This window comes from Scyliorhinus canicula, chromosome 6, assembly GCF_902713615.1.
Source record: "Scyliorhinus canicula chromosome 6, sScyCan1.1, whole genome shotgun sequence".
In the NCBI taxonomy this organism is placed as follows: Eukaryota; Metazoa; Chordata; class Chondrichthyes; order Carcharhiniformes; family Scyliorhinidae; genus Scyliorhinus; species Scyliorhinus canicula.
This window is the reverse complement of record NC_052151.1, coordinates 65,115,917-65,141,485: the sequence shown is the minus strand read 5'-3', so window position 1 is coordinate 65,141,485 and position 25,569 is coordinate 65,115,917. Positions and strand designations below refer to the sequence as shown.

General features: G+C 47.5%; 1 protein-coding gene across 2 annotated transcripts in view; it reads left to right on the top strand.

Moving 5' to 3' along the window:
* Positions 1 to 510: 510 nt before the first annotated feature.
* The window catches only part of aldh8a1 (aldehyde dehydrogenase 8 family, member A1), a 97,237-nt gene continuing 72,178 nt past the window's right edge, over positions 511 to 25,569 (top strand). The window contains exon 1 of one of the 2 annotated variants that reach the window (XM_038799396.1): positions 511 to 723. In XM_038799396.1, coding sequence (XP_038655324.1) covers positions 577 to 723 — 147 coding nt within the window. In that variant the 5' untranslated portion in view covers positions 511 to 576. The remainder of the gene's footprint in view (positions 724 to 25,569) is intronic. The other variant, XM_038799397.1, reaches the window with a different exon arrangement.

The window sequence follows — 25,569 nt, the reverse complement described above, 5'->3', positions numbered from 1 at the left end:
AAAACACAGGCTGAACAAAAATCATGGAATTCCAACTCTTGTCAGTCTTTAAGCCTGTTAAAAAGCAACTGCGCTGTCTCACTGCTGTCTTTGGTCATGATCCCTACTCCTAACATTTCTGAACCTGTTCAATTTTGGATCCAGTTGCTTACAACAATCCCAGAGCAAAAAAAAGCAAATTTCCCGAAAATAAAAATTCTCCTCAAACAAAAGGACATTTCCTTGGCTGATGTCAGCCGATTTTTTCCCCCCTAGAATTAGCTTCCTGGAGTTTTTTGAACTCTCCTTGTGCCCTGTCCTCGCCCCCCTGGAAGAGCCAATGAAAGGATGGAAAATAGGAGAAGTCAAGGTGTGAACCTGACAGGAGGGCGGGACCTCCCACCTAGAGCCCGCCCCCTCTGACCGCCGATTGGTGCGCCCAGACCTTGATCGACGGCTGCCATTGAGAGCCGCGGCCGCCGATTGGCTGCGGCGGACGTCGCTCAGCAGCTCCTGGGCAAAGGAGGCGGGGCTGCTCGCTCCTGTCGGCTCGCACGATTGTGTCTGAGCGGCTGCTTGTGGACGCTGCAGGGAACCATGCCTAAAATGGCTCACCAGAGAACACATCTAATGCTGGAGAATTACATCGCTGGGAAATTCGTGCCGTGCTCCAGGCACCTCGATTCCTATGACCCTTCCTCAGGAGATGTGTATTGCCGAGTACCAGACAGCGGTAAGGAGGAGGTGAGACTGGTTCAGCAGACACATCATCTGCCAGCTCATTGTAACATTGCTGTACTGTTATTCAGTAGTTATTCTCTTACGCTGGCAAATGGAATAAACCTCGGAAGCTGCTTACGAAATGATTGCAATCTGACCTTGTGCCAGGGGGTACATTCGGCTGCTGGAATTTAAATTGAATTAATTGAAAGCCTCGCCTCAGTAATGGTGACCATGCAAAGATCATCAATGTGGTTAAATCCTGCCTGGATTAATAATGTCCCTGAGGGGAGGAAATCTGCCCTCCTTACTTAATCTGGCCCAGGTGTGACCCCACAGCCCCACAGCAATGTGACCGATTCATAACTGTCGTGGAGGGCAGTGAAAGATGGGCAACAAATGCTGGCCTTGCCAACGACACCCGACACATCCCGTTAAAATAAACTTGCCACATTATAGACATTTACAGCATAGTTATGGGGCAAACTGTACATTACATACTGTCTGGCAGTATCATGGGGCGGAATCTTCTGACCCCGCCAGCAGCGGGAAATGTGGCGAGCGGGGGAACTTAATTTAGTTTGAGGCCAAAAATCAGCTTCCCAAAGTCAGGACCAGCTGCTGGAATTTTTTCTTGGGACTTTAAATGCAGGTTGAACTTCCTGACGAGTAATGTCTGAAAGGCCTTTTGCATACATAAGCATGTCATGCATCCTCATTAAAACCCCACATCAGCGAAATTAAATTCCCTACCAAATTCGAAAGTTCAGTTTTACAACTGTATAAATGGCGTGCACCTGGCGAGCTTCACTTCTTTCACGACTTAGAGATGAGTAGATGCTGCTTTTGCATTCTTGGACCACTCATATCAGATGCCGGTAGCACAAGATGCGCCAAGGCTGGATATTGGGAGGGGTAGGGGCAGGGGGAAGGGTGGAGTGGAATAGTGATGTGGGGTTGGACTGGGCCTGGGTGGCAGACGAAGTGGGGGGGGGGGGGGGGGGGGGGGGTAGGTGTTGGGAAGAGAAGGAGGCTGTCTGGTTGTATACCCGAACAGTTGCCAGAGTGTGGCGACCAGGGGATTTTCCCAGTAACTTCATTGCATTGTTAATGTAAGCCTACTTGTGACAATAATAAAGATTATCCAGAACTTCAATCCCATGAGGTAACATTGGGGAGTGTGACTTGCTGCCTGCTGCACCACAAGATTCATCGTGCTCTACAGATGCATAAGTAATAAACTAAAAAGTGTAAGATCGCATCTGTTCAGCTGTCCTGAACAGCCACAGCTCTCTTTCCCCCCCTCTCCCCCCCCCCCCCCCCCCCCCCCCGACTCCAGGAGGTATCACTCACACTTGTGCACCTGCAATCAAACTTAAACTTCAGAGCGGAAGATTCCACCCATGCAGTTTGCTTGTTACGCCATGCATTTCTCTGACCAATGCAATCCATAGTAAATAAATTATTGTGGGTTACCATGAGATATCGTAGCTTTTAGAGGATTATCGTTTGTACAAATGATGTTTCTTTCTATGATGCCTAATATAAACATGTGCTATATTGATATTTAAGTCAAAGTGGGGTGTACAGGATAAAACATTCTGGAAACTCACACCTTGTTTTTGCTGTCAATTTGGGTTTTATGTGCAGCCTTTATACAAACTGAGATATGAAAACACCATAGCCACAAGAAAGATCAAATCTAAAAGTGATTGGTATCAAATTCTTGAATCTAAACAAAAGCAAATCTATCCTTGTAGGCGGAGCACCATCCACATTATCAATATCAATAAAGTTACTTAGTGTTTTTTTTATTGAGGTATTTTGGCATTGTAAACAGTAACAATATACATTAGTGTGCAGATACCAATTACAAAAACATAGTGCAAATAACAGTACCACTCTGACAGATAGACCCGCCTATTCTTCCCCCCTACTCTACACTATTCTACCCCTCCTCCCCTGCTGACGATCAGTTCCCCGCGAAGAAGTCGATGAATGGTTGCCACCTCCGGGTGAACCCCGATAGTGATCCTTGTAAGGCGAACTTGATTTTTTTTTCCAAGCCGAGAAAGCTTGCCATGTCTGACAGCCATACTTCGGTCCTTGGGGGCTTTGAGTCCCTCCAGGCCAACAGTATTCGCCGCCGGGCTATCAGGGAAGCAAAGGCCACAACGTCGGCCACTATCCCCTCCTGGACTCCCAGGTCTTCCGACACCCCAAAAATCGCCACCTCTGGATTCATCGCCACCCTTGTTTTCAGTACCCGGGATGTGATGTCCACAAATCCCTGCCAGTATCCCCTGAGGTTTGGACACGCCCAGAACATGAGGACATGGTTCGCTGGTCCTCCCCCACATCTAGCACACTTGTCCTCCAGCCCAAAGAATTTGCTCATCCGGGCCACCGTCATGTGAGCCCGGTGAACCACCTTGAACTGAATCAGGCCGAGCTTGGCACATGTTGCGGTTGCATTTACCCTCCTCAGAGCGTATGCCCATATGCCTCCCTCCAACTCCCCATCAAGCTCCTCCTCCCACTTAAAAGTTACTTAGTGTTATTATCACTACATAACTGGTAACCTTACAATACACCATCGTGGGCGGCACGGTGGCACAGTGGTTAGCACTGCTGCCTCATTGCACCAAGGACCCGGGTTCGATTCCGACCTTGGGTGACGGTCTGTATGGAGTCTGCACGCTCTCCCTGTGGATGTGTGGGTTTCCTCAGGGTGTTCCTGTTTCTTCCCACAGTCCAAATGTGTGCAGGTTAGGTGCATTGGCCATGCTAAATTGCCACTTAATGTCCAGTGGTTAGGTGTGATTACGGGTTAGGGCCTGGGAAGGGTGCTTTTGCAAGGATTGGTGCAGACTCGATAGGCCGAATGGTCTTTTTGATAAAGGACACAGGGAGTCCACACTGAGTATAATAAAGAACTTTGATTTATTTGCAATAATGGTATGTACAATTTCTGGTAGATCCCTACCGAGTCTCTACCTGGTCGGTGTCTTTTGATTTTTAAAAAATATTCTTTATTGTCACAAGTAAAAATTTGTTCATGGGATGTGGGTGTCGCTGAATGGGCCATCCTTTATTGCCCATTCCTGAGGGCATTTAAGAGTCAACCACATGATTGTGGATCCGGAATCACACGTAGGCCAGACCAGATAAGGATGACAGATTTCCTTCCCTAAAGGACAGGGCATCACGGTGCTCCAGTTTCCTCCCACTGTCCAAAGATGTGCTGGTTAGGTGAATTGATCATGCTAAATTGCCCCTTTGAGCCGGTTACATGGTGGTCTTTGAAAGGGTTGGTGCAGACTAGATAGGCCGAATGGCCTCCTTCTGCACTGTATGCGGGGCAGCATGGTAGCATTGTGGATAGCACAATCGCTTCACAGCTCCAGGGTCCCAGGTTCGATTCCGGCTTGGGTCACTGTCTGTGCGGAGTCTGCACATCTTCCCCGTGTGTGCGTGGGTTTCCTCCGGGTGCTCAGGTTTCCTCCCACAGTCCAAAGATGTGCAGGTTAGGTGGATTGGCCGTGATAAATTGCCCTTAGCGTTGGGTTGGGTTGTGGGGATAGGGTGGAGGTGTTAACCTTGGGTGGGGTGCTCTTTCCGGGATCCGGTGCAGACTCGATGGGCCGAGTGGCCTCCTTCTGCACTGTAAATTCTATGTAAAAATTCTATGATAGTGAACCAATTGGATTTAAACAACAATCGATTTCATGGTCACCTTTTAGACTTTCAATTCCAGATTTTTCTTGAATTCAGATTTCACCATCTGCCATGGTGGGATTCGAACCCGGGTCCCCGAGCATGACTCTGGATCTCTGGATTACTAATCCAGTGATAATACCACTACGCTATTGGCTCCCCTGTAACCTGGGTTCGGATGGTCCTTTGCAATGGCACTGAATGATACTCCTAACGCTGACTGTATGGGAGGCAGTGGCGTGGCAGTAATGTCACTGTATTAGCAATCCAGATGCCCAGGCTCTGAGACACAGGTTTGAACCCTACCATGGCAGCTGGCAAAATTTAAATTCAGTTAATAAATCTGGAGTTAAAAAGCTGGGCTGTAATTCTCTGTCTATTCACGCTGGCGGGATTCACCAGTCCCGTTGCAGTGAATGGAGTTTTGGCTGAGCACGGGGGTGAACTCGAATCGGAGAATCTGGGTCCTGGTCTCAGTAATAGTGAACATGAAACCATTGTTGAATGTCAGCTGATGAACAGACATTTTCAGTGTTAAATCCCCCAATTTAATTTTTTACAGTCATCCCGCGTCAGCTATCAATACTCATTTTTAAACCCTGTTATAACAAAAGACTTGTGCAAGTCTTTCCCTCCCATTACTGCTTGTTAAAATAGAGAATGAAACAGACATTGAAAAAAATGGGGTTGTCACTTCTAAGTTAGTAGTAACTTCAAATGTACATTTTAAACTGGGTGGCACGTTAGTACAGTGGTTAGCACTGTTGCTTCCCAGCGGCAGGGACCCGAGTTTGATTTCTGGGTTGGGTCACTGTCTGCGCGGAGTCTGCACGTTCTCCCAGTGCCTGCGTGGATTTCCTCCGGGTGCTCGGGTTTCCTCCCACAAGTCCCGAAAGACGTGCTTGTCAGTCGATTTGGACATTCTGAATTCTCCCTCAGTTTACCCGAACAGACGCCGGGATGTGGTGGCCAGTAACTTCATTGCAGTGTTAATATAAGCCTACTTGTGACAATAATAATAAAGATAATAAAGATAAACATAATCCACTGTTCAATAAGTTTGGCTGTAAAAGAAAATGTAAATTCCATGATATGTTCAACATTCTTGTCAGAACATAGTTCCCTGAAACTGTTGTAGCATTTTTAGCAAATCACTGTCAGATGTCTTATGCAATCAAAATATTGCAAGATTGTTTACTGCATTATCACTAACCTCAGCACTTCAAACTGACCATGTGTATTTAACTTTGTACCTTGGCATAATGATTAATTACAAAGTGGTGTAATGGTACAAAGAGCTTCTCACTTGCTGGTTTCAGTAATAGCCATCATCCTGAATAAGTGAAAGAATATTTTTAAGTGAGTGTAATCATTGAAGTAATGGACAAACCTTATGAAATGAGTGTTGCTGCCAGAGGATGGTTACCTCAGTTGTGTGTTGTTGAAGGCTGGCATTTGGAAATACAGTGGCCTAGATTTTGCAGTTGTCATGGCAGCAAAACTGTCAATGTTTGCCATCGTTGCTTCACTGATAACTGACAGCAACCATTGGACTCTGCACATGTGCAGAATGATGCTGGCATCTAAAGTTTCTGTCAGTGATTCAGTGCTTCTCCAAAGGATGTGTCGTGGAAACTTCCCTCCTCCATTACGCAGATTGCAATCAATGGAGATTAATTGAATTGGTGAGACTTTCCGCTCTTACAGAGTTAGTCTTGCTGTAAAAGAAAATTGCTGAAAATGTTACAGTTTGTTGAATGAAGTATTGAGTGGCGCACCAACTTCTGCCCAACACCCTCACCGGCCCCAAATAGTTAATTTTATATTTGTAGAATGCCAAGTTTCTTCATAAAACGTTAGTTTTTAAGTAACTAAATGTTTTCCTTTTCTTAAGACCATAAGAAATAGGAACAGGAGTTCAGCCCTTCGAGCCTGTTCCATCATTTAAGAAGATCATGCTGGATCCACCACTTGCTAAGTCCACTTTCCTGCCTTATTTCTTTAACCCTAAATTCTCCCATCGATTAAAAACCTATCAATCTCAGCCTTGAAAATGTTCAAGGACTCGGCTTCCGCAGTTTCCTGGGGTAAAGAATTCCAAAGATTCTCTTTGAGAGAAGGTATTCTTCCACAAATCTGTCTAAAATGGGCATCCCCTTATTCTGCAACTATGCCCATTGGCCCTACACTCTCCATTGGGTGGAAACACCCTCCCACCATTAACCCTGTCTAATCTCCCAAAAATCTTATACGCTTCAATCATGCCACCTCCCATTCTTCTGAATGTCAAGGAGTACAGACCCAGCCTGTTTAATCTTTCCTCATATAGCAGCCCATCCATACCCAGGATTATACTAGTAAACCTCCTTTGTATTGCCTCCAGTGATAATACGTATATCTTTCTTTAAATAAGAGGACCAAAACTGTACACAGTATTCTAAATGTGGCCTCACTAGTACCTTGTGCAGTTGCAGCAACAGCTCTTTACTTTTATATTCCAGTCCCATTGAAATAAAAGCCAGCATTCCATTTGTCTTCCCTATTACCTTCTGCACCTGCATGTTAGCTTTCTGGGTTTTGTGAACAAGGGCCCCAAAGCCCCTTTGTACTACAACTTTCTGCATTCTCTCTCCATTTAAATAATAATCCACCTTCTCTCCTTGACCTGGGCCACAGCTCCTCCCTCTGCGACTGGATCCTGAACTTCCTAACCCACAGATGTTGCTCGTTATGCTTTCCCTTAATTTGCTCTGTTTTAATTACCTTTGCTCAAGAGTCGGCAGGTATCTTTCTGATACCACCAGAGGAACAATGGCCGTTGTCCGGTTCTGATACTGCTGGCTTCGAATTGGTACGGAATAGTAGCTTGGAGCGCCTATCTCGTAGCGTGCGTTGACCTTAGACTTACTTGGCTGGTGCTTGGCGGCCTCTCGTTGCTGAGAGCCAAATGCCAAGGTGAAGGTGAAGAGGAGTAAGAGATCTTCCAAGACCTTCCAAGAGAGCGAACTGACCTTGGGGACTCTGTTTATAGCCCCCAGGGGTTTCGCGCCCTTCTGGGCGGAACCCCGGACTTGGTCCCAATTAAATGGACCATGTCCCAATTGTTCGTATTGATTTTCTCCAATAACGGGGTTGTTCCCTGATCGTTGGGCGGGCCCTAGGTAACCGTTGGCCTGCCTTCGTTTTAGCTTCCACTGGTGCCGGGAAGTCTGTCCCAGTACCGATTGTTTCAATGTTTCTCTTTGTCCCCGGAGATAGCTCATTACTATGCTAGTGGCTGGTAGTTTCAATTCTGTCTGGGGTCTGCAAGTCCTAATACACAGGAAACCTTGCACCTGCTTGTTTTCCTAGTGCTGTCCATTTTTCCCTGCACTCTTTGCAGGCATCCATTTTGGAATCGGGACGTGGCCACCCCAGGTGGCTACACTCCCTCCTTGTGATCCTCAACGCGAAGCGTGAAGGATCACACTACTGCGATGTCTTCGTTCTCTGAACAAGCGGGCACTCATGACTAGGCTCTACTCTGACCCTAACTATGCAACATATCTTTAACTAAACAATTTTACATACATACATAATCAAAATCCTATGGGGGCGCTATGTCATTAAGGACATGCATTACAAAATTTAAAAAAACTGGAACCTCTAACTATTCTCAATAAACTATCCTCACTTAAACAATTCAAAAATATACTAACATCCTAACTGTACAAAAATAGCAGCATTCAAATTTTCTCTGGTTTGGCAGTCAAACACAGTTCACATTTCTTAATTCAACAAACGAGCACAAACAAAAAACAAATGTAGTTTAATCCATGTCAAGGGGTTCGGGGGCTTGGTGGAAACCGAAAATAGGGGATCTAATTCTGTATGCTGGGGTGCGAGAGCTCTCCTTCGCCATTTCTTCATTCGAATGGTCTGCACGATACTGCAAAGTATCACCAGTGCTAAAGGTGCTTCAACAACATACGAGAGGGAATACCAAGTGATAAACTTATCACACCAGGTTGGGGTACTGTTGACTGTTACTGGGCTCTGTGTACTATGGGGGAGTGAATCATTGACTGCCTGTGGGGTGGGGGTGAGGGGGTTAGCGTTCGCGCACAACCAAAGGGATCCTGCTAGTGTCCATATCCAGCAGAGGGCAGCAGAGCAGAGCTACTGATTGGCTGTTCCGGGGAAATTTGTATACGTCAGCCTAATTTGAAGGTGGTTTGTGGAGGGGCTGTTGTCAAGTGACAGTTAAACTCGAAACACTTCCTCAGTGTTTCCCCCCCTACCTCCTCCTCTAACCAAAAAAAACCACTGTTGTTGGGAAGCAGGAGCAGGGGCCTGTCGTGAAGCGGGAGCGGCCTGCGGATTTTCGGCGGGAGCAGGGGCCTGTCGGGAAGGTGAGTGCCTGTAACAAGCCGGGTGGTTGCTAAACCCGAGACACTACACTTGCAGTGTCCCCCACCCTTCCACCTCCTCTAACCTAAGGGTTTGAGGGAATATCAGGTAAGCTCTTCCTTTCTTTTTCTTGTTTTTTTTCTAATCTAGAGGTGATGTCAGGGAAGGCAGTACAATGCTCCTCCTGCAGAATGTTTGAGGTGAGGGACGCAGTCAGTGACCCTGCTGATCTCATCTGCGGGAAGTGCACCCAACTCCAGCTCCTCAAAAACCGTGTTAGGGAACTGGAGCTGGAGCTGGGGCCTCACGGTAGCATGGTGGTTAGCATCAATGCTTCACAGCTCCAGGGTCCCAGGTTCGATTCCCGGCTGGGTCACTGTCTGTGTGGAGTCTGCACGTCCTCCCTGTGTGTGCGTGGGTTTCCTCCGGGTGCTCCGGTTTCCTCCCACAGTCCAAAGATGTGCGGGTTAGGTGGATTGGACATTCTAAATTGCCCGTAGTGTAAGGTTAATGGGGGGATTGTTGGGATATGGGTTACGTGGGTTTAAGTAGGGTGATCATTGCTCGGCACAACATCGAGGGCCGAAGGGCCTGTTCTGTGCTGTACTGTTCTATGTTCTATGTTCTAACTTCGGATCATTCGGGAGGCAGAGGGTGTCATAGATAGAAGCTTCAGGGAGGTAGTTAAGTCAAAGATTAAAGATAGATGGGTGACGGTGAGAGGGGCTGGGGGTAAGCAGTCAGTACAGGGATCTCCTGTGGTCGTTCCCCTTAGTAACAGGTATACCGCTTTGGATACTGTTGGGGGGGACGACTTACCAGGGGTCAGCCATGGGGTACAGGTCTCTGGCACAGAGTCTGTCCCTGTTGCTCAGAAGGGAAGGGGGGAAAGGAGTAGAACATTAGTCATTGGAGACTCCATAGTTAGGGGGATAGATAGGAGACTGTGGGAACGAGAGAGACTCGCGGTTGGTGCGTTGCCTCCCAGGTGCCAGGGTCAGCGATGTCTCAGATCGTGTTTTCGGGATCCTTAAGGGGGGGGGGGGAGCAGCCCCAAGTCGTGGTCCACATAGGTACCAACGACATAGGTAGGAAAAGGGATAGGGATGTAAGGCAGGAATTCAGGGAGCTAGGGTGGAAACTTAGAGCTAGAACAAACAGAGTTATTATCTCTGGGTTGTTACCCGTGCCACGTGCTAGCGAGTCGAGGAATAGGGAGAGAGAGCAGTTGAACACGTGGCTGCAGGGATGGTGCAGGAGGGAGGGTTTCAGATTCCTGGACAATTGGGGTTCATTCTGGGGTAGGTGGGACCTCTACAAACGGGATGGTCTACACCTGGACCAGAGGGGTACTAATATCCTCGGGGGGAGGTTTGCTAATGCTCTTCGGGAGGGTTTAAACTAGTTCAGCAGGGGATTGGGAACCTGAATTGTAGCTCCAGTACACAAGAAGCTGAGAGTAGTGAGGTCATGAGTAAGGTTTCAAAGTTGCAGGAGTGTACCGGCAGGAAGGAAGGTGGTCTAAAGTGCGTCTACTTCAATGCCAGGAGCATCCGGAATAAGGTGGGTGAGCTTGCGGCATGGGTTAGTACCTGGGACTTCGATGTTGTGGCCATTTCGGAGACATGGATAGAGCAGGGCGAGGAATGGTTGTTGCAGGTGCCGGGGTTTAGATATTTCAGTAAGTTCAGGGAAAGTGGTAAGAGAGGGGGAGGGGTGGCATTGTTAGTCAAGGACAGTATTACGGTGGCTGAGAGGACATTTGATGAGGACTCGAATACTGAGGTAGTATGGGCTGAGTTAAGAAACAGGAAAGGAAAGGTCACCCTGTTAGGGCTTTTCTATAGGCCTCCGAAAAGTTCCAGAGATGTAGAGGAAAGGATTGCAAAGATGATTCTGGATAGGAGCGAAAATAACAGGGTAGTTGTTATGGGGGACTTTAACTTTCCAAATATTGACTGGAAACACTATAGTTCGAGTACTTTAGATGGATCCGTTTTTGTCCAATGTGTGCAGGAGGGTTTCCTGATACAGTATGTAGATAGGCCAACAAGAGGTGAGGCCGTATTGGATTTGGTACTGGGTAATGAACCAGGACAGGTGTTAGATTTGGAGGTAGGTGAGCATTTTGGTGATAGTGACCACAATTCGATTACGTTTACTTTAGCGATGGAAAGGGATAGGTATAAACCGCAGGGCAAGAGTTATTGCTGGGGGAAAGGCAATTATGATGCGATGAGGCAAGACTTAGGATGCATCGTCTGGAGAGGAAAACTGCAGGGGATGGACACAATGGAAATGTGGAGCATGTTCAAGGAACAGCTACTGCGTGTCCTTGATAAGTATGTACCTGTTAGGCAGGGAGGAAGTGGTCGAGTGAGGGAACCATGGGTTACTAAAGCAGTTGAATCACTTGTCAAGAGGAAGAAGGAGGCTTATGTGAAGATGAGACGTGATGGTTCAGTTGGGTCGCTTGAGAGTTACAAGTTAGCTAGGAAGGCTCTAAAGAGAGAGCTAAGAAGAGCCAAGCGAGGACATGAGAAGTCTTTGGCAGGTAGGATCAAGGATAATCCTAAAGCTTTCTATAGGTATGTCAGGAATAAAAGAATGACTAAGGTAAGAGTAGGGCCAGTCAAGGACAGTAGTGGGAAGTTGTGCGTAGAGTCCGAGGAGATAGGCGAGGTGCTAAATGAGTATTTTTCATCAGTATTCACACAGGAAAAAGACAAAGTTGTCGAGGAGAATACTGAGATACAGGCTACTAGACTAGAAGGGCTTGAGGTTCATAAGGAGGAGATGTTAGCGATTCTGGAAAGTGTGAAAATAGATAAGTCCCCTGGGCCGGATGGGATTTATCCTAGGATTCTCTGGGAAGCTAGGGAGGAGATTGCTGAGCCTTTGGCTTTGATCTTTAAGTCATCATTGTCTACAGGAATAGTGCCAGAGGACTGGAGGATAGCAAATGTTGTCCCCTTGTACAAGAAGGGGAGTAGAGATAACCCCGGTAACTATAGACCAGTGAGCCTTCCTTCTGTTGTGGGAAAAGTCTTGGAAAGGTTTATAAGAGATAGGATGTATAATCATCTGGAAAGGAATAATTTGATTAGAGATAGTCAACATGGTTTTGTGAAGGGTAGGTCGTGCCTCACAAACCTCATTGAGTTCTTCGAGAAGGTGACCAAACAGGTGGATGAGGGTAAAGCAGTTGATGTGGTGTATATGGATTTCAGTAAAGCGTTTGATAACGTTCCCCACGGTAGGCAATTGCAGAAAATACAGAGGCATGGGATTCAGGGTGATTTAGCAGTTTGGATCAGAAATTGGCAAGCTGATTGAAGAGAAAGAGTGGTGGTTTATGGGAAATGCTCTGACTGGTGTCCAGTTACTAGTGGTGTGCCACAAGGATCTGTTTTGGGGCCATTGCTGTTTGTCATTTTTATAAATGACCTGGAGGAGGGCGTAGAAGGATGGGTGAGTAAATTTGCTGATGACACTAAAGTCGGTGGAGTTGTGGACAGTGCAGAAGGATGTTACAAGTTACAGAGGGACATAGATAAGCTGCAGAGCTGGGCTGACAGGTGGCAAATGGAGTTTAATGCAGAAAAGTGTGAGGTGATTCATTTTGGAAGGAATAACAGAAAGGCAGAGTACTGGGCTAATGGTAAGATTCTTGGTAGTGTGGACGAGCAGAGAGTTCTCGGTGTCCATGTCCATAGATCCCTGAACGTTGCCACCCAGGTTGAGAGGGTTGTTAAGAAGGCGTACGGTGTGTTAGCTTTTATTGGTAGAGGAATTGAGTTTCGGAGCCATGAGGTCATGTTGCAGTTGTACAAAACTCTGGTGCGGCCGCATTTGGAGTATTGTGTGCAGTTCTGGTCGCCACATTATAGGAAGGATGTGGAAGCATTGGAAAGGGTACAGAGGAGATTTACAAGAATGTTTCCTGGTATGGAGGGAAGATCATATGAGGAAAGGCTGAAGGACTTGAGGCTGTTTTCGTTAGAGAGAAGAAGGTTAAGAGGGGACTTAATTGAGGCATACAAGATGATCAGAGGATTAGATAGGGTGGACATCGAGAGCCTTTTTCCTTGGATGGTGTTGTCCAGCACGAGGGGACATAGCTTTAAATTGAGGGGAGATAGATACAGGACAGATGTCAGAGGTAGGTTCTTTACTCGGAGAGTAGTGAGGGCGTGGAATGCCCTGCGTGCAACAGTAGTGGACTTGCCAACACTAAACGCATTCAAATGGTCATTGGATAGGGACATGGACGATAAGGGAATAGTGTAGAGGGACTTTAGAAGGGTTTCACAGGACGGTGCAACATCGTGGGCCGAAGGGCCTGTACTGCGCTGTTATGTTCTATATAACAAAGACGGAGGTCGTTTCATCTTCTCTTCTCTTCTCTTTTTTTTCTTCTCTTCTCGTCGTCTTTGAGCTTCTGGAATTCTGTGAACACAAGCATAATATCTGTCATTATCTTGCTTAAGATCTCGTGTGTTTGTCTGTCTGTCGTTTATTGCCAATTACCCTTTTTAATTGGTCACCATCTGGGACTCCCTCATTTTTGTTTTAAACTGAATTTCTGGACAAGGCAGTCTTGAGAAATACTGCCACAGTGCGAGCCGTCTCGCAGCCTGTGCGATTTACCATCCCAATGTTTGAGGATGTAAATAGCATGAGGAAAGCAACCGAAAGGTCACTATAAAACAAAGCAAAAACTTTTGAAACAAAAGAGTCAATATGAGGTGCGTATGGGCCGCGGCAGGTAAGAATTGGATGGAATCCCTGGGTAGGGCGGGCTGTGCTCTACCCGAGCTTAGCTGACCAGAGGGGGGTCCTCAGGCAGGGCAGGGGTAAGTGCCGTTTCTCCACTGCCTGAGTAACCGGCAAGAAGGGGCAAGAATGTAGTCGTCCTGGGGGTTGCAGTACTGCCTCTCCTAACCTCAAATTAGAAGAGCAGTTATGAACTGGTGTCGGGCAAATTCTCAGAGGTTTCGGCTGATAAGCTAGGCGGCTGTCCGTGGACAAACTTGTTCCATTAACTGCCAGGGGGCGTTAAAGGAGTGGTGGCGTGGGGCTGTGAAAAACTGTTTAAATTCTGAACACTGAACATTTAACAAACACATACAAACCAACATGCAACGAATATCGTGCAGGTTCCATCAGAAAGGACACCGTATCTCTCTAGCGGTTCCTTTTTAAACATCATCTGGACACCTCAGTTTTCAGTGGCGAACAGGGTCGCAAAGGGATTTGCGTGGTGGGAGTCAGACTCAATATCATCATCTTCTCCCGGCTGCCAGACTCTTGACTGTAGAAGTCGTGCCAAAGCTGCATGGGATGACTTGGGGTCCATCTCATCGTTCCTGATGAGCCTGAATGAATTGTCGCAGTGCCAGAATCGTGTGTCTAGTTGGGAGCTATTGTAGTTCAGTCCGTAATCATCGGGCGGTGGGTCTGGGTCAGGGGCTTTAATGTATGTGATCTCGAAGGGATCACTTGAATTGTTCTCGGAGTCACTGGGAGTGGGCACTGGTGCAGGGGGATAGTATCGTGGTGTGCTGTGGCTGTCGTCAGTGCTTTCGCAGTCACTGTCGCTGCTGTCTGGGGCCGCCGCGGGGAGAGGCGGAGTCGTGTGTCAGGGGGCGGAGTCAAAGTTGAGTTTGTAGACAGGCTGGACTGGCTGGGGGAGGGTAAGAATGTGCTTTCTGTGGGCGGGGCGAGATTGTCTGCTGCTGCGAGCAGGATGTGGTGTGTGTGGTTGTTCTGCGAGCCAGAAGCCTTAAGCTGGTTTATGTGAAACCACGCAGACTTTCCATTGGGGTACTTTATCTTGTAGACAGAGGGGCTTACTTTGTCCGAAATGGAGTACGGACCTGAGTATTTAGGTGACAGGAATGTGCTAGGGTTGTAAAGGGAAAGCTTTACTTGCTGCCCTACTTCAAACTCAATGGCATGCACTGTCTTGTTGAAACAAGCCTTGCTTTGTTTCTTCCTTGGGCCCATTCTCACAGCGGCTGTGAGTTGGGCCGCCTTCACATATAATATCAACTGCTGTACAGTGTTTTCGTGTGTGAGGGCTGTCACTGCGGGGCTGGTCAAATCTAATCCTAATAAATATTCCGTTCCTTTCAAAGGGCGTCCGGTCATGAGAGTGTAGGGAGTGTATCCTGTGGACGTGGATACCGTGTTTCATAAAAACATCAATGCAAATGGGAGAACTGAGTCCCAGGTCCTATTGTTCTGCTGAACCATTTTCCTAAGGGTGGCTTTTAGTGTCCTATTCAGGCGATCGACAATACCACTTGACTGGGGGTGGTGCGCGATATGAAACTTTTGAGTAATTCCAAAAATTGTGAGGACGTTTTTCATAACTCATCCTGTAAAATGGGAGCCTTGATCGGACTCTATGCTACCGGGGAGTCCCCATCTTGTAAAGATGTGGTGGGTTAGTATTTTGGCTGTGGTCTTTGCCGTATTAGTGCGCGATGGAAATGCTTCCACCCATTTTGTGAAGGTGTCGATGACCACCAACACATACTTATATCCGTTTCTGCAAGGGGGTAGGGGTCCTATGAAGTCTATCTGGAGGTTAGTCCATGGGCCATTAACGGGGCGGGTGTGGCTAAGTTGAGCCTTCTTTGCTTATCTTTCCGGATTGTTCTGGGCACAGATCACGCAATTCTCAACGTAGTGTGTTACGTCGGCTTTCAAATTGGGCCACCAACAGAGCGGTCTGAGGTGGGCTAAAGTGGGTTCAATTCCCTGATGTCCATGATTGTTATGGAACAAACAATTGAGCTGGTTCCTATCCTGCTCTGGAACTACATAAAGGCTGTCTTTAAGAATCACACCGTCATGTGTGGTCATGGAATTCTTAAACTTGTCATCAGGGGCTGGGGAGGTTCCGTTTAAAACTTCCCTGAGCTTCTCGTCCTGTTTCTGTGCCTGGGCCAAATCCTGTATGTTGGTCTGTGAGACCTGAACTGCGTGTACTGGGGCGCTTTCAGGGGGGTTCCAAAAATAACCATGCCTAGAACCTGCTTTTGCTAGAGTGTCTGCTTTAACATTTCAGGTGGGGAAGAAGAGTGGTGACAGCGAACTTTTACAATGCCATATTTCCTGTCCTTTGCCTGTTTTAAAATATGGCGGAGTAATGGGGCTGATGGTAGGGGTTTTCCGTCTGCGGAAACAAATCCTCTTGTCTCCCACAGGGGTAGGAATTCGGTTAAACTATTACAGACATACAGGCTGTCTGAGTAGATGTCTGCTGGGGTGGGGAACGAATCGGGGTGGTCTACTATGTAAGCTATCGCTGCCAGTTCTGCTGCCTGCGAGCCTAAGTGTCCTGGCAACTTTAGGGAAATCTCTTCTAGGGCAAGTCCCTGCGCGTCCTCAACATAAATACTGCATCCTGTTATGCGTTTGCCGTCTAAAACTGTGGAGGAGCCATCCACATAGATTTTCAGGGGTGCACAGGTGTCTGTGGGCTGGCGTCTCTGGGGTGAACTACCTATCTTCCTGGGAGGTGTCTTTGGAATGAATGGGCCAGTGTTGTGCTGTGTGGAGATAATCTCATGTTCATGAGGGGAGCCTGGGTACTGTAAATTGTCCGTGAGGAAAGTGTGTGTCTTTGTTCTTTTAACGGTGATGTCCCGTCCCTGTAAAAGAAGGGTCCAACGGGCTGCTCGGATTTGGCTGACTGTGCCATCTTGAAGTCGGCCGTCTAATAATAACTGTGTTGGGGTGTGTTCTGTGAGGATGGTGATGGGGTTGAGTCCTGTAATGTATGAAAAGTACTGTACTGCCCAAAAAACTGCGAGCAGGTGCCTTTCACAGGCAGAAAATCCTTGCTCGACAGGGTCTAATACTCGGGATGCGTATGCCACGGGCCGTTCCTGGAGGAGCACGGCCGAAAGGGTTCGGTCAGTGCTTGCTACTTTGATAGCGTATGGGGTAAGTAGGTCTGGGACCTGTAGTGCGGGGGCTGTGCTGAGTGCTCTTTTTAAAGCATCCACGGCATCTGTATGCTGCGGAAGCCATTCCCAACGTGCCGCTTTCTTAAGAAGTTCGGATAGAGGCGCTGCTTTAGTGGCGAAACCGTCGATGCGGTTTCAGCAGTAGCCAACCAGTCCTAAAAACGACCGGAGGGCTGAGACATTGTTGGGAAGGGGCAATTTGACAATCGAGTCAATCCTTTTCTGCTCGATCTCGCGTTTACCATGCGTGATAACTGTTCCCAAGTTTATCACTTTTTCTTCCAAAATCTGGGCCTTTTTGGGATTAACCTTACATCCAATTTCTTTTAGGAGTCCTAGGAGTTCTGCTGGAAGTGAAATGTGCTCTGCCTTTGTATCTGTCTGTAGTAGCAGGTCGTCTACATACTGGACCAGACATTCGGGGCGGGAAAATTTAGCTAATCCATTTGCCAGCTGTCGGTGGAAAACGGAGGGGGAGTTGTGGAAGCCTTGTGGAAGGCACGTCCACGTATACTGCTGTCCTTGAAAAGTGAAGGCGAATTTGTACTGGCACGCTTTAGCCAATGGAATGGACCAGAAGCCATTACTAATGTCCAAAACCGTAAAGAATCGTGACTGGAGTCCCTGCTTGAGCATGGTCCTGGGACTTGTGGCTACAGTGGGGGCTGCTGCTGGGGTTACTTTGTTCAGTTCCCGGTAATCAATGGTCAGTCGCCATGACCCATCGGGTTTCCTGATGTGCCAAATCGGGGCATTATTAGTGGAGGCTACTGATCTCAGTACGCCCTGTTCTAACAAGGTGTCTATCACTTTCGAGACTTATCCCTCTGCTTCCTGGGGAAATCCGTACTGTTTCTGGGGTCTGGGGTCAGGACCTGTAATCTGCACAGAGTCAGCCATTCTGCCACAGTCGTGCTTGTGCTGTGCAAATGCTGCTTTGTGTTCTTGCAGGACTGCCCTAACCTGTTTATCTGCACTAATTGTCCTCGGGTCAGACCAGTATTCTACTGAGTTGATCCTATTTGCATATTCTCCTACTGTGAGCGTGGCGGGGGCTCTTGCTGCTTTTGCCATTCTCCAGACACATTTGTTGAGTGGACCAAATGAAAGGTTGTGGGAGCTCATAAAGTCGATGCCTAAAATGTGTTCTGCTGTGTGGGTTAGATCAACTAACATTATGGGGTGCTTGGTCGTTATATTGCTGATTTGTATGGATACAGGGGCTGTGATGTGTCCCTGCTGTAAGTGGCCTGTAAAGCCGCTGAGGGTGATGGTGTCTGTTGTGGGCCATGTGTCCCTCTGAAACATCGTGGAGGAATTGAGTGTGGTGCGGGACCCTCCTGTGTCCCAAAGAAATTCAACGGGCTGACCCCGTACTTTGCCTGCTACGACTGGTCGGCCGGACTTATCCCAAAGGGTGTCACAGACCCAAGTTGGGGAGCCCGAACACCGTCAGTCTGTGCCGTTCATGTCTCCATTGTCTGAACGGGCGCTAACACTATGAATAGGCTTTGCCCTATTCCTATTTAGGGTGCCTGTCTGTTGGGCTCTCTGTGGTTTCTGTGGGGTGTTGCACTCTTGGGCAAAGTATCCTAACTGACCACAGTTGTAACACTCCTGCGATTTGGGCTGGGGTGGGCTGTTTCTACTCTCATTTATCCATGCGGGGTTCTGGTGCACTTTAACTGTATGCATATCTGCATCTGCCTGCTCTTCCTCGGGTTTCCTAAAATTGGTCTTGTTCTGAATGGATTGCTCCCAAGCGCGGGACAACCTTTTCAAAACCCATTTCTCATTGTGGGCCTCATCTGAGGGGTCATAATTTGCGCAAGCTCTCTGTCCTGCCTCTGTTACATGAGAGATCAAGATTCGAGTCCATTTTGCCATGTTATCTGAGGACAAATGGGCACGGGCTAATTCTCCAAAAACTGCAGTGAAATGAATCCACAAGCGTCCAGCAAACGCTGTGGGGTGCTCGGTCTTCTTTTGTCTGCATCTATTCAGGCCTTCTACCGGGTCTCCTCTGTTATAGCCGATCGCATCAAGGATCTCTGTGTGCATCTCTGCTAGGGTGCCTCCTCCTACATTCTGTGGGCCGGGAAGGGCTGCTACGTCTGAAGGATCGAGGCTGAAAACTGTGAGCTTTACCTGCTCTCTCTCGTCCAGGCCGTACATGGTGGCCTGCTGTTTAACCTTCGCGAAGAATTGGTAGGGGTCTGAAGTGGGGAGGAACGGTGTGATTTTCTCACGTGATTTTCTCGCACGCGTCCCATAATTGGGTCATGGTTAAGGGGGTTGTATACAGGAAATCCATGTCTCCTTCTGCTGCGGCCCTGCGGTGTGTGGTTACCGGATTCATGGGGGTGTGTGTTGCCTGGTGGGGGGGTTGGGGGGCTCTCTTTGACCCGGGCTTCTCCTGCGCACATGCTCCATGTACGTATCTGTGGGCTGTTTCATTTAATTCCTGCCAATCTGGGCTGTTTTCCTGATCTAGCTGGGGTCCGAATGTGCTCTGAAAGCCATTCTGAACTGAAAGCAGGGATTGCAATTCTGCAATTTGCTTCCGGCACTTTGGGTGGTCTACCGAGCTCTGCCTTTGTTCCGTTGTGGAAGCATGGAGTGCTCGTACGGCTGCTTTTAAGTCATTGCATTGTTTCTGCAATGCCTCTACCTGCAGTTCTGTTTCTTGTCTTACCAAGAACGCACGTTGTGTGTCCTGGTAGGCCTTGTCATACTGGGTCTGGAAGCTGCTTAAGTGCGCCAGACAAGAATGGTGTGCCCTCTTGGCATCATCCACCTCTCTGTCTTTTGCTGCTAACTTCCCTCTTAACTCTCTGTTCTCTCTTTCTATCTCGCTCACATCTACCTTACTTATTCTATCTCTCTCCTCTATCTCTCTACAGAGCGTCCTAACGACCTCCTCTGTGCCTCGTAATTGTGCCAGACAGGACACGATTGCCATCGGCTTGCAAGCGTTTCCCAAGCTCTTCTTGTGAATCTCTGACAGGTTCTCCCACCAAGTATATCCTATAGTCCCGGGACCTGTTTCTTCATTCGCGCAAAATTCGCTTTGAGGTATTTCCTTATTTCATCTTCCCAAACGGGACACTGTCCTACTCTGCTGGTCGCTGCGTCCTTGAATTTCTGTGGGTTCATAAGGCGTTCCATTGCCTTCATTGCCATTTTTCCCATCTGTGGGTTCTCTATTAAATTTGGAACAGGGGGTGATAAAGCGGTGATGTAAACACGGGTACGGCTTACGCTAATTTCTGGCCTAAAAAACTCCCGACAGTTTTACGCAACAAAATCTCTCAGGTTTAACTTATACCCCTGTTAGTACGCATGTATTAACACACTTCCGAATTCTGGAGGATTGATCAGTACTGCTTAAACTCTTGTGGTTCTTCTGTTTCCAATTGGATTTCTAATTCAAATTTTGGGTTCTCTCGGAGTGGGAGGGCCACTTCTAAGTCGAGTCCCAGTGGAGTCGCCAGTAAATGTTGCTCGTTATGCTTTCCCTTAATTTTCTCTGTTTTAATTACCTTTGCTCAAGAGTCACCAGGCATCTTTCTGATACCACCACAGGGTTCAAAGCCGAATACTGATCAATGACTCGATACACCAGTTAGTAAGTTTGAAATCAATACACGTTTATTTACACACTCAGTCAATTATTACTCATGCATAAACTCTACTCGCTAAACTGCAACTACTACTAAAAGCCTATAATTAGCTTCGAGTGGCCCACTCAGTCAGAGGAACAATGGCCGTTGTCCGGTTCTGATACTGCTGGCTTCAAACTGGTACGGAATAGTAGCTTGGAGCGCCTATCTCGTAGCGTGCGTTGACCTTAGACTTACTTGGCTGGTGCTTGGCGGCCTCTCGTTGCTGAGAGCCAAATGCCAAGGTGAAGGTGAAGAGGAGTAAGAGATCTTCCAAGAGCTTCCAAGAGAGCGAACTGACCTTGGGGACTCTGTTTATAGCCCCCCAGGGGTTTCGTGCCCTTCTGGGCGGACCCCGGACTGGGTCCCAATTAATTGGACCATGTCCCAATCGTTCGTATTGATTTTCTCCAATAACGGGGTTGTTCCCTGATTGTTGGGCGGGCCCTAGGTAACCGTTGGCCTGCCTTTGTTTTAGCTTCCACTGGCACCGAGAAGTCTGTCCCAGTACCGATTGTTTCAATGTTTCTCTTTGTCCCTGGAGATAGCTCATTACTATGTTAATGGCTGATAGTTTCAGTTCTGTCTGGGTTCTGCAAGTCTTAATACACAGGAAACCTTGCACCTGCTTGTTTTCCTAGTGCTGTCCATTTTTCCCTGCAATCTTTGCAAGTATCCATTTTGGAATCGGGACGTGGCCACCCCAGGTGGCTACAGAGATCACAATCAGTAAGGATAGGGACCAACACCTCCTCCATGATCATCCTCAACACCAGTGCCCCACAAGGCTGTGTCCTCAGCCCCCTACAATATAGAGGAGAACATGCCCCCACCTACATCAACGGGAACAAAGTAGAAAGGGTCAAGAGCTTCAAGTTTTTTTTAGGTGTCCAGATTACCAACAACCTGTCTTGGTCTCCCCATGCCGACACTATAGTTAAAAACGCCCACCAACGACTGTACTTTCTCAGAAGACTAAGGAAATTTGGCAACGACTTTCACCAACTTTTACAGATGCACCATTGAAAACATTGTTTCAGGTTGTATCACAGCTTGGTATGGTTCCTGCTCTGCCCAAGACCGCAGGAAAGTCATGAATGTAGCCCAGTCCATCACGCAAACCAGCCTCCCAGCCATTGACTCTGTCTACAATTCCCGCTGCCTCGGAAAGGCAGCCAGCATAATTAAGGACCCTAGGCACCCCAGACATACTCTCTTCCACCTTCTTTCATCAGGAAAAAGATACAAAAGTTTGAGGTAACGTACCAACCAACTCAAGAACAGCTTCTTCCCTACTGCCATCAGACTTTTGAATAGATCTACCTCATATTAAATCGATCTTTTCTCTATACCTTGCTATAACTGTAACATTATAGTCTGCAGTCTCTCCTTCCTTCCCTTTGTACCGTATGCATTGTTTGTACAGCATGGAAGAAACAATACTTTTCACTGTATACTAATACATGTGACAATAATAAATCAAATCAAATGAAAAATTCTCATTCTTTCTTCCAAGATGAACAGTCTCACATTTTCCCACATTGAATTCTGCCTTAATCCAATTATAATCGTTTATTTCACGATCAGAAAATATAGCTTAAAGTGAAGGGTATTAGGTGCTTTTAACTTCCTGATTTGTTGTTTGTGATTGGCTGATTACTTGCTTGCTGACATCACTGTGCAGCACACCAGGAGCCCCAGGCACAGGTGAGGAATGGAAGAAAGGAGTTTCCCAATGCTAGGATTCTCAACCAGGTATTGAATGCATTTGTAGAGGGATTCCCACCCGCGAGCTTGCTAGTTAATTCACCATGGATTGTTTGTGGCAATAAGGAGCAGCAACGGGGTGAGTCACTTAAGTGCACATTCGTTACCACCACTGAATTAATTGGGACGGAGGTGAGGAGGTGGCAAGGTCCCTACCTACTACCCTCCTGCCTGATCCCCATCCCATCTAACTTGCCACTGGGCAGGGTAAGCGGTTCCACCCCATGACATTCCCTTGACATGTCACTCGATATAAACTGGTGTGGGAAAAGAGAAATGCCTGTTGTTGGATCTTTGTGGGCAGCTTTCTTGCATACCAACAGCAACCTCAAAATCCATGCTGTTGAAGAAGTTTGAAATTGCAACGTGAACCTCAGTCCAAGATCACCAAAATATTTAAGTTTGTAGACAGTTTGACTCTTTATTCACCTTTTACCGACTTGCTTAGGGTTTCGGACACTGCCAATCACAAGCAATTTGAATTTGCATGTCTCCACAGTTACACAAACCCCTCCCCTGCCAAATTTAAACCGTCTCCATAGAAGACTTTCAGAATTCAGTGTGTTCAGAGCTATCCCCATGCCATATTTGTCTGATCAGATGAATGTAATTATAACCTGCCAAGAGTGCAGAATTTTAAAACATCAAAAAAAGCCAACCGTCGACTTCCATATTTACCAGGGGCACACATTACTGTGTGGGAAGTCTCTTTGGGACAGGTGGGTCTGCTGTTACCATGTGCTAAATTGAGTCTCCAGCCCAAGGTATTCCCATAGCCAACAACCCATCACTCTCACTGACACCAATTGCTTGGTTTCTAATTTTGTCGTACCATACCCGAGGCTGAAGAAACCTTGGCAGGCATCAGGAGGATGACTGGACAATGGAACTTTGAAATAAAACTTAGGGTGCATATGAGACTCATCACCACCTCCTCAAGGCAATTAGGGATGGACTGGATTGGAATCGATTTATTGTCACGTGTACCGAGGTACAGTAAAAGGTATTGTTCTGCATACAGTCAAGACAGATCGTTCCATAAATGAAAAAAATATAGGATATAATAATAATCTTTATTATTGTCCCAAGTAGGCTTACATCAACACGGCAATGAAGTTACTGTGAAAATCCCATAGTCGTCACATTCCGGCGCCTGTTCGGGTACGCAGAGGGAGAATTCAGAATGTTCAATTCACATAACAGCACGTCTTTCAGGGCTTGTGGGTGGAAACCGGAGCACCCGGAGGAAATCCACGCAGACACGGGGAGAACGTGCAGATTCCGCAGACAGTGACCCAAGCGGAATCGAACCTGGGACCCTCATGCTGTGAAGCAACAGGGCTAACCACTGAGCTACCGTGCTGCCCCATAAATATGGTGGCCTAATGTGACCCCACATCGCTTGAACGAATAAAAACATCAATCTAGGATAAAATTGATAATTTAGCAAAGTTTGAAAAATCCAAGTATTTTCACTGGTGTAAATACAATGGCCGGGATTTTCCAGCTACCTGTGGTAGCCTTTATGGCGGAGGAGGCGGGTTTGCTATTGGCCGACGGGTTTCCCCCGCAGCCATGGAAAACACCATTGCCTTTGGCAGGACTAGAAGATTTTGCCGCCAGCCAGTGGTGAGCCACCTCTGCCCCCAGAAGAACCTCCGGGGGGGGGGGGGGGGGGAATTCCCAGCCAATGTCTTTTCCTTTCCCTCTTTTGCATAGTACTGCCCCATCAGCAGAAATAGTGACCAGCTGCTGATTCCCTGCTGTGAATGCTAAGATGCATGGATCCTGGAGCCTGTGAAGGTCCTACCAAAGACTGCCCAACCAGCAGCTGGGATATGAGTGAGCATCTATCAGGGGTAGCTGGGGATGGGGACTAGGGGTGTTGGAAGCCTGATGGAGTGGGATTGAGCCATTCCTATGTGTCCTTTCCCTGTCTTCCTTCTCATGGCCCACTCACACCTCCCTGCTAGCCAAGAGCTGAAGAGCACTTTGCTGCACATGACTGAGGCATTGATTGACCAAGACAAAGCTTTCCTTCATCCTGTTTAAAGTGGCAAAGCAGGAGTTCCGGTGGCGGCGATGCAGTCGCACACGTGGTGGCTCCCGCCAGGGTACTTTGTTTTTCGCCCGGTTTATGGACGATTTGTTTGGAGGATATTGGTGTAGTTTGATGATATAAGATTCCCTTGTCCGAGTAATGTCTGGTAAATATAACACAAGGCAGAAGTCGGCAATGGATCGTCGTCAGACTTGGAAGTTCTTTGAGCCTCCGCAGGTGGGAACATGACGGAAGCTTCTGCTGCGACGTTGGTCCCTCAGTGGATGACTGAGAAGTTGGTTTGCTTCTTGACCAACAAATTTAATAAGCAGCAGCATGCAGTTGCTGAGGACCTGGAGAAAGCAATGGAGGCGGCTTTGGCCCCAATTCGGGCAGCCATGGACAAGATGGATCGGCGAATAGAGGTACAAGTGGCGACGATACAGAAGGTGGCGGTGGTGCTCTCTGACCATGTCTCATTGAAGGCACAGGTAGCAGTGTTGGCTCAGGAGCATAGAGTGCTAAAGGCCAAGGTTGACCATCTGGAGAACCACTCCAGATGCTAAAACTTAAGAATCATTGGGCTGCCAGAGGACCTGCTGGGCTCAAGTTTCATGGACTAAATGTCCAAGAGAAAGTTGGTGGTTCTAATCCTCCTGAGTTGAACTGGGCCAGAAGCTCTGAGTTCAAGTCCAACTTCAGGACCTGATGGCCATAAAAGATACATTCATAATGTGACTAAAAAGGCTGATTACCAGCCTGTAGATCCTTCCAATATGCTTGAAGACAGGAGGTAATTACAGGAGAGGTTTCTGGACAGCCATGCTACAGAAGGCAATGCCAAACCAGTACCTTGCCCAGCGTAATCATGGAGCAATTCAGCAGAAATCCACAGTTGCCAATACTCTCTTCGGACATTGTACCTAAAGGCAGAACTGGCTCCAAAACAGTTCTCTTCCTCAGTGACCCTCAAGCCTCAGCACTGTATTCAGTTGAGCAGAGCTTGGAGATTCCAGCATCCTCCAATGAGGATGCATGGCTCACCATGGGACATCCCAGTGTTGGACACCCTGCTATGGTGTGTGTATCTGAGCTGCTGGATGTTGTGTGATGTTGTTTACTCAGTCCTGTGAGGAGTCTTTGTCTACCTTTCGCACCAGTTCCAGAGTGACGTTTGCAGGACCTAATGAGTCATGAAAAACATGAATTAAAACTGCTCAGGTGAAAGGGTTCAGAGTTGACAGTGTACAGGTCATGATAGTCCAATGGTTTCGGACATTAAGTAACCATGAGTGGGTGTTGTGTGCTTGTG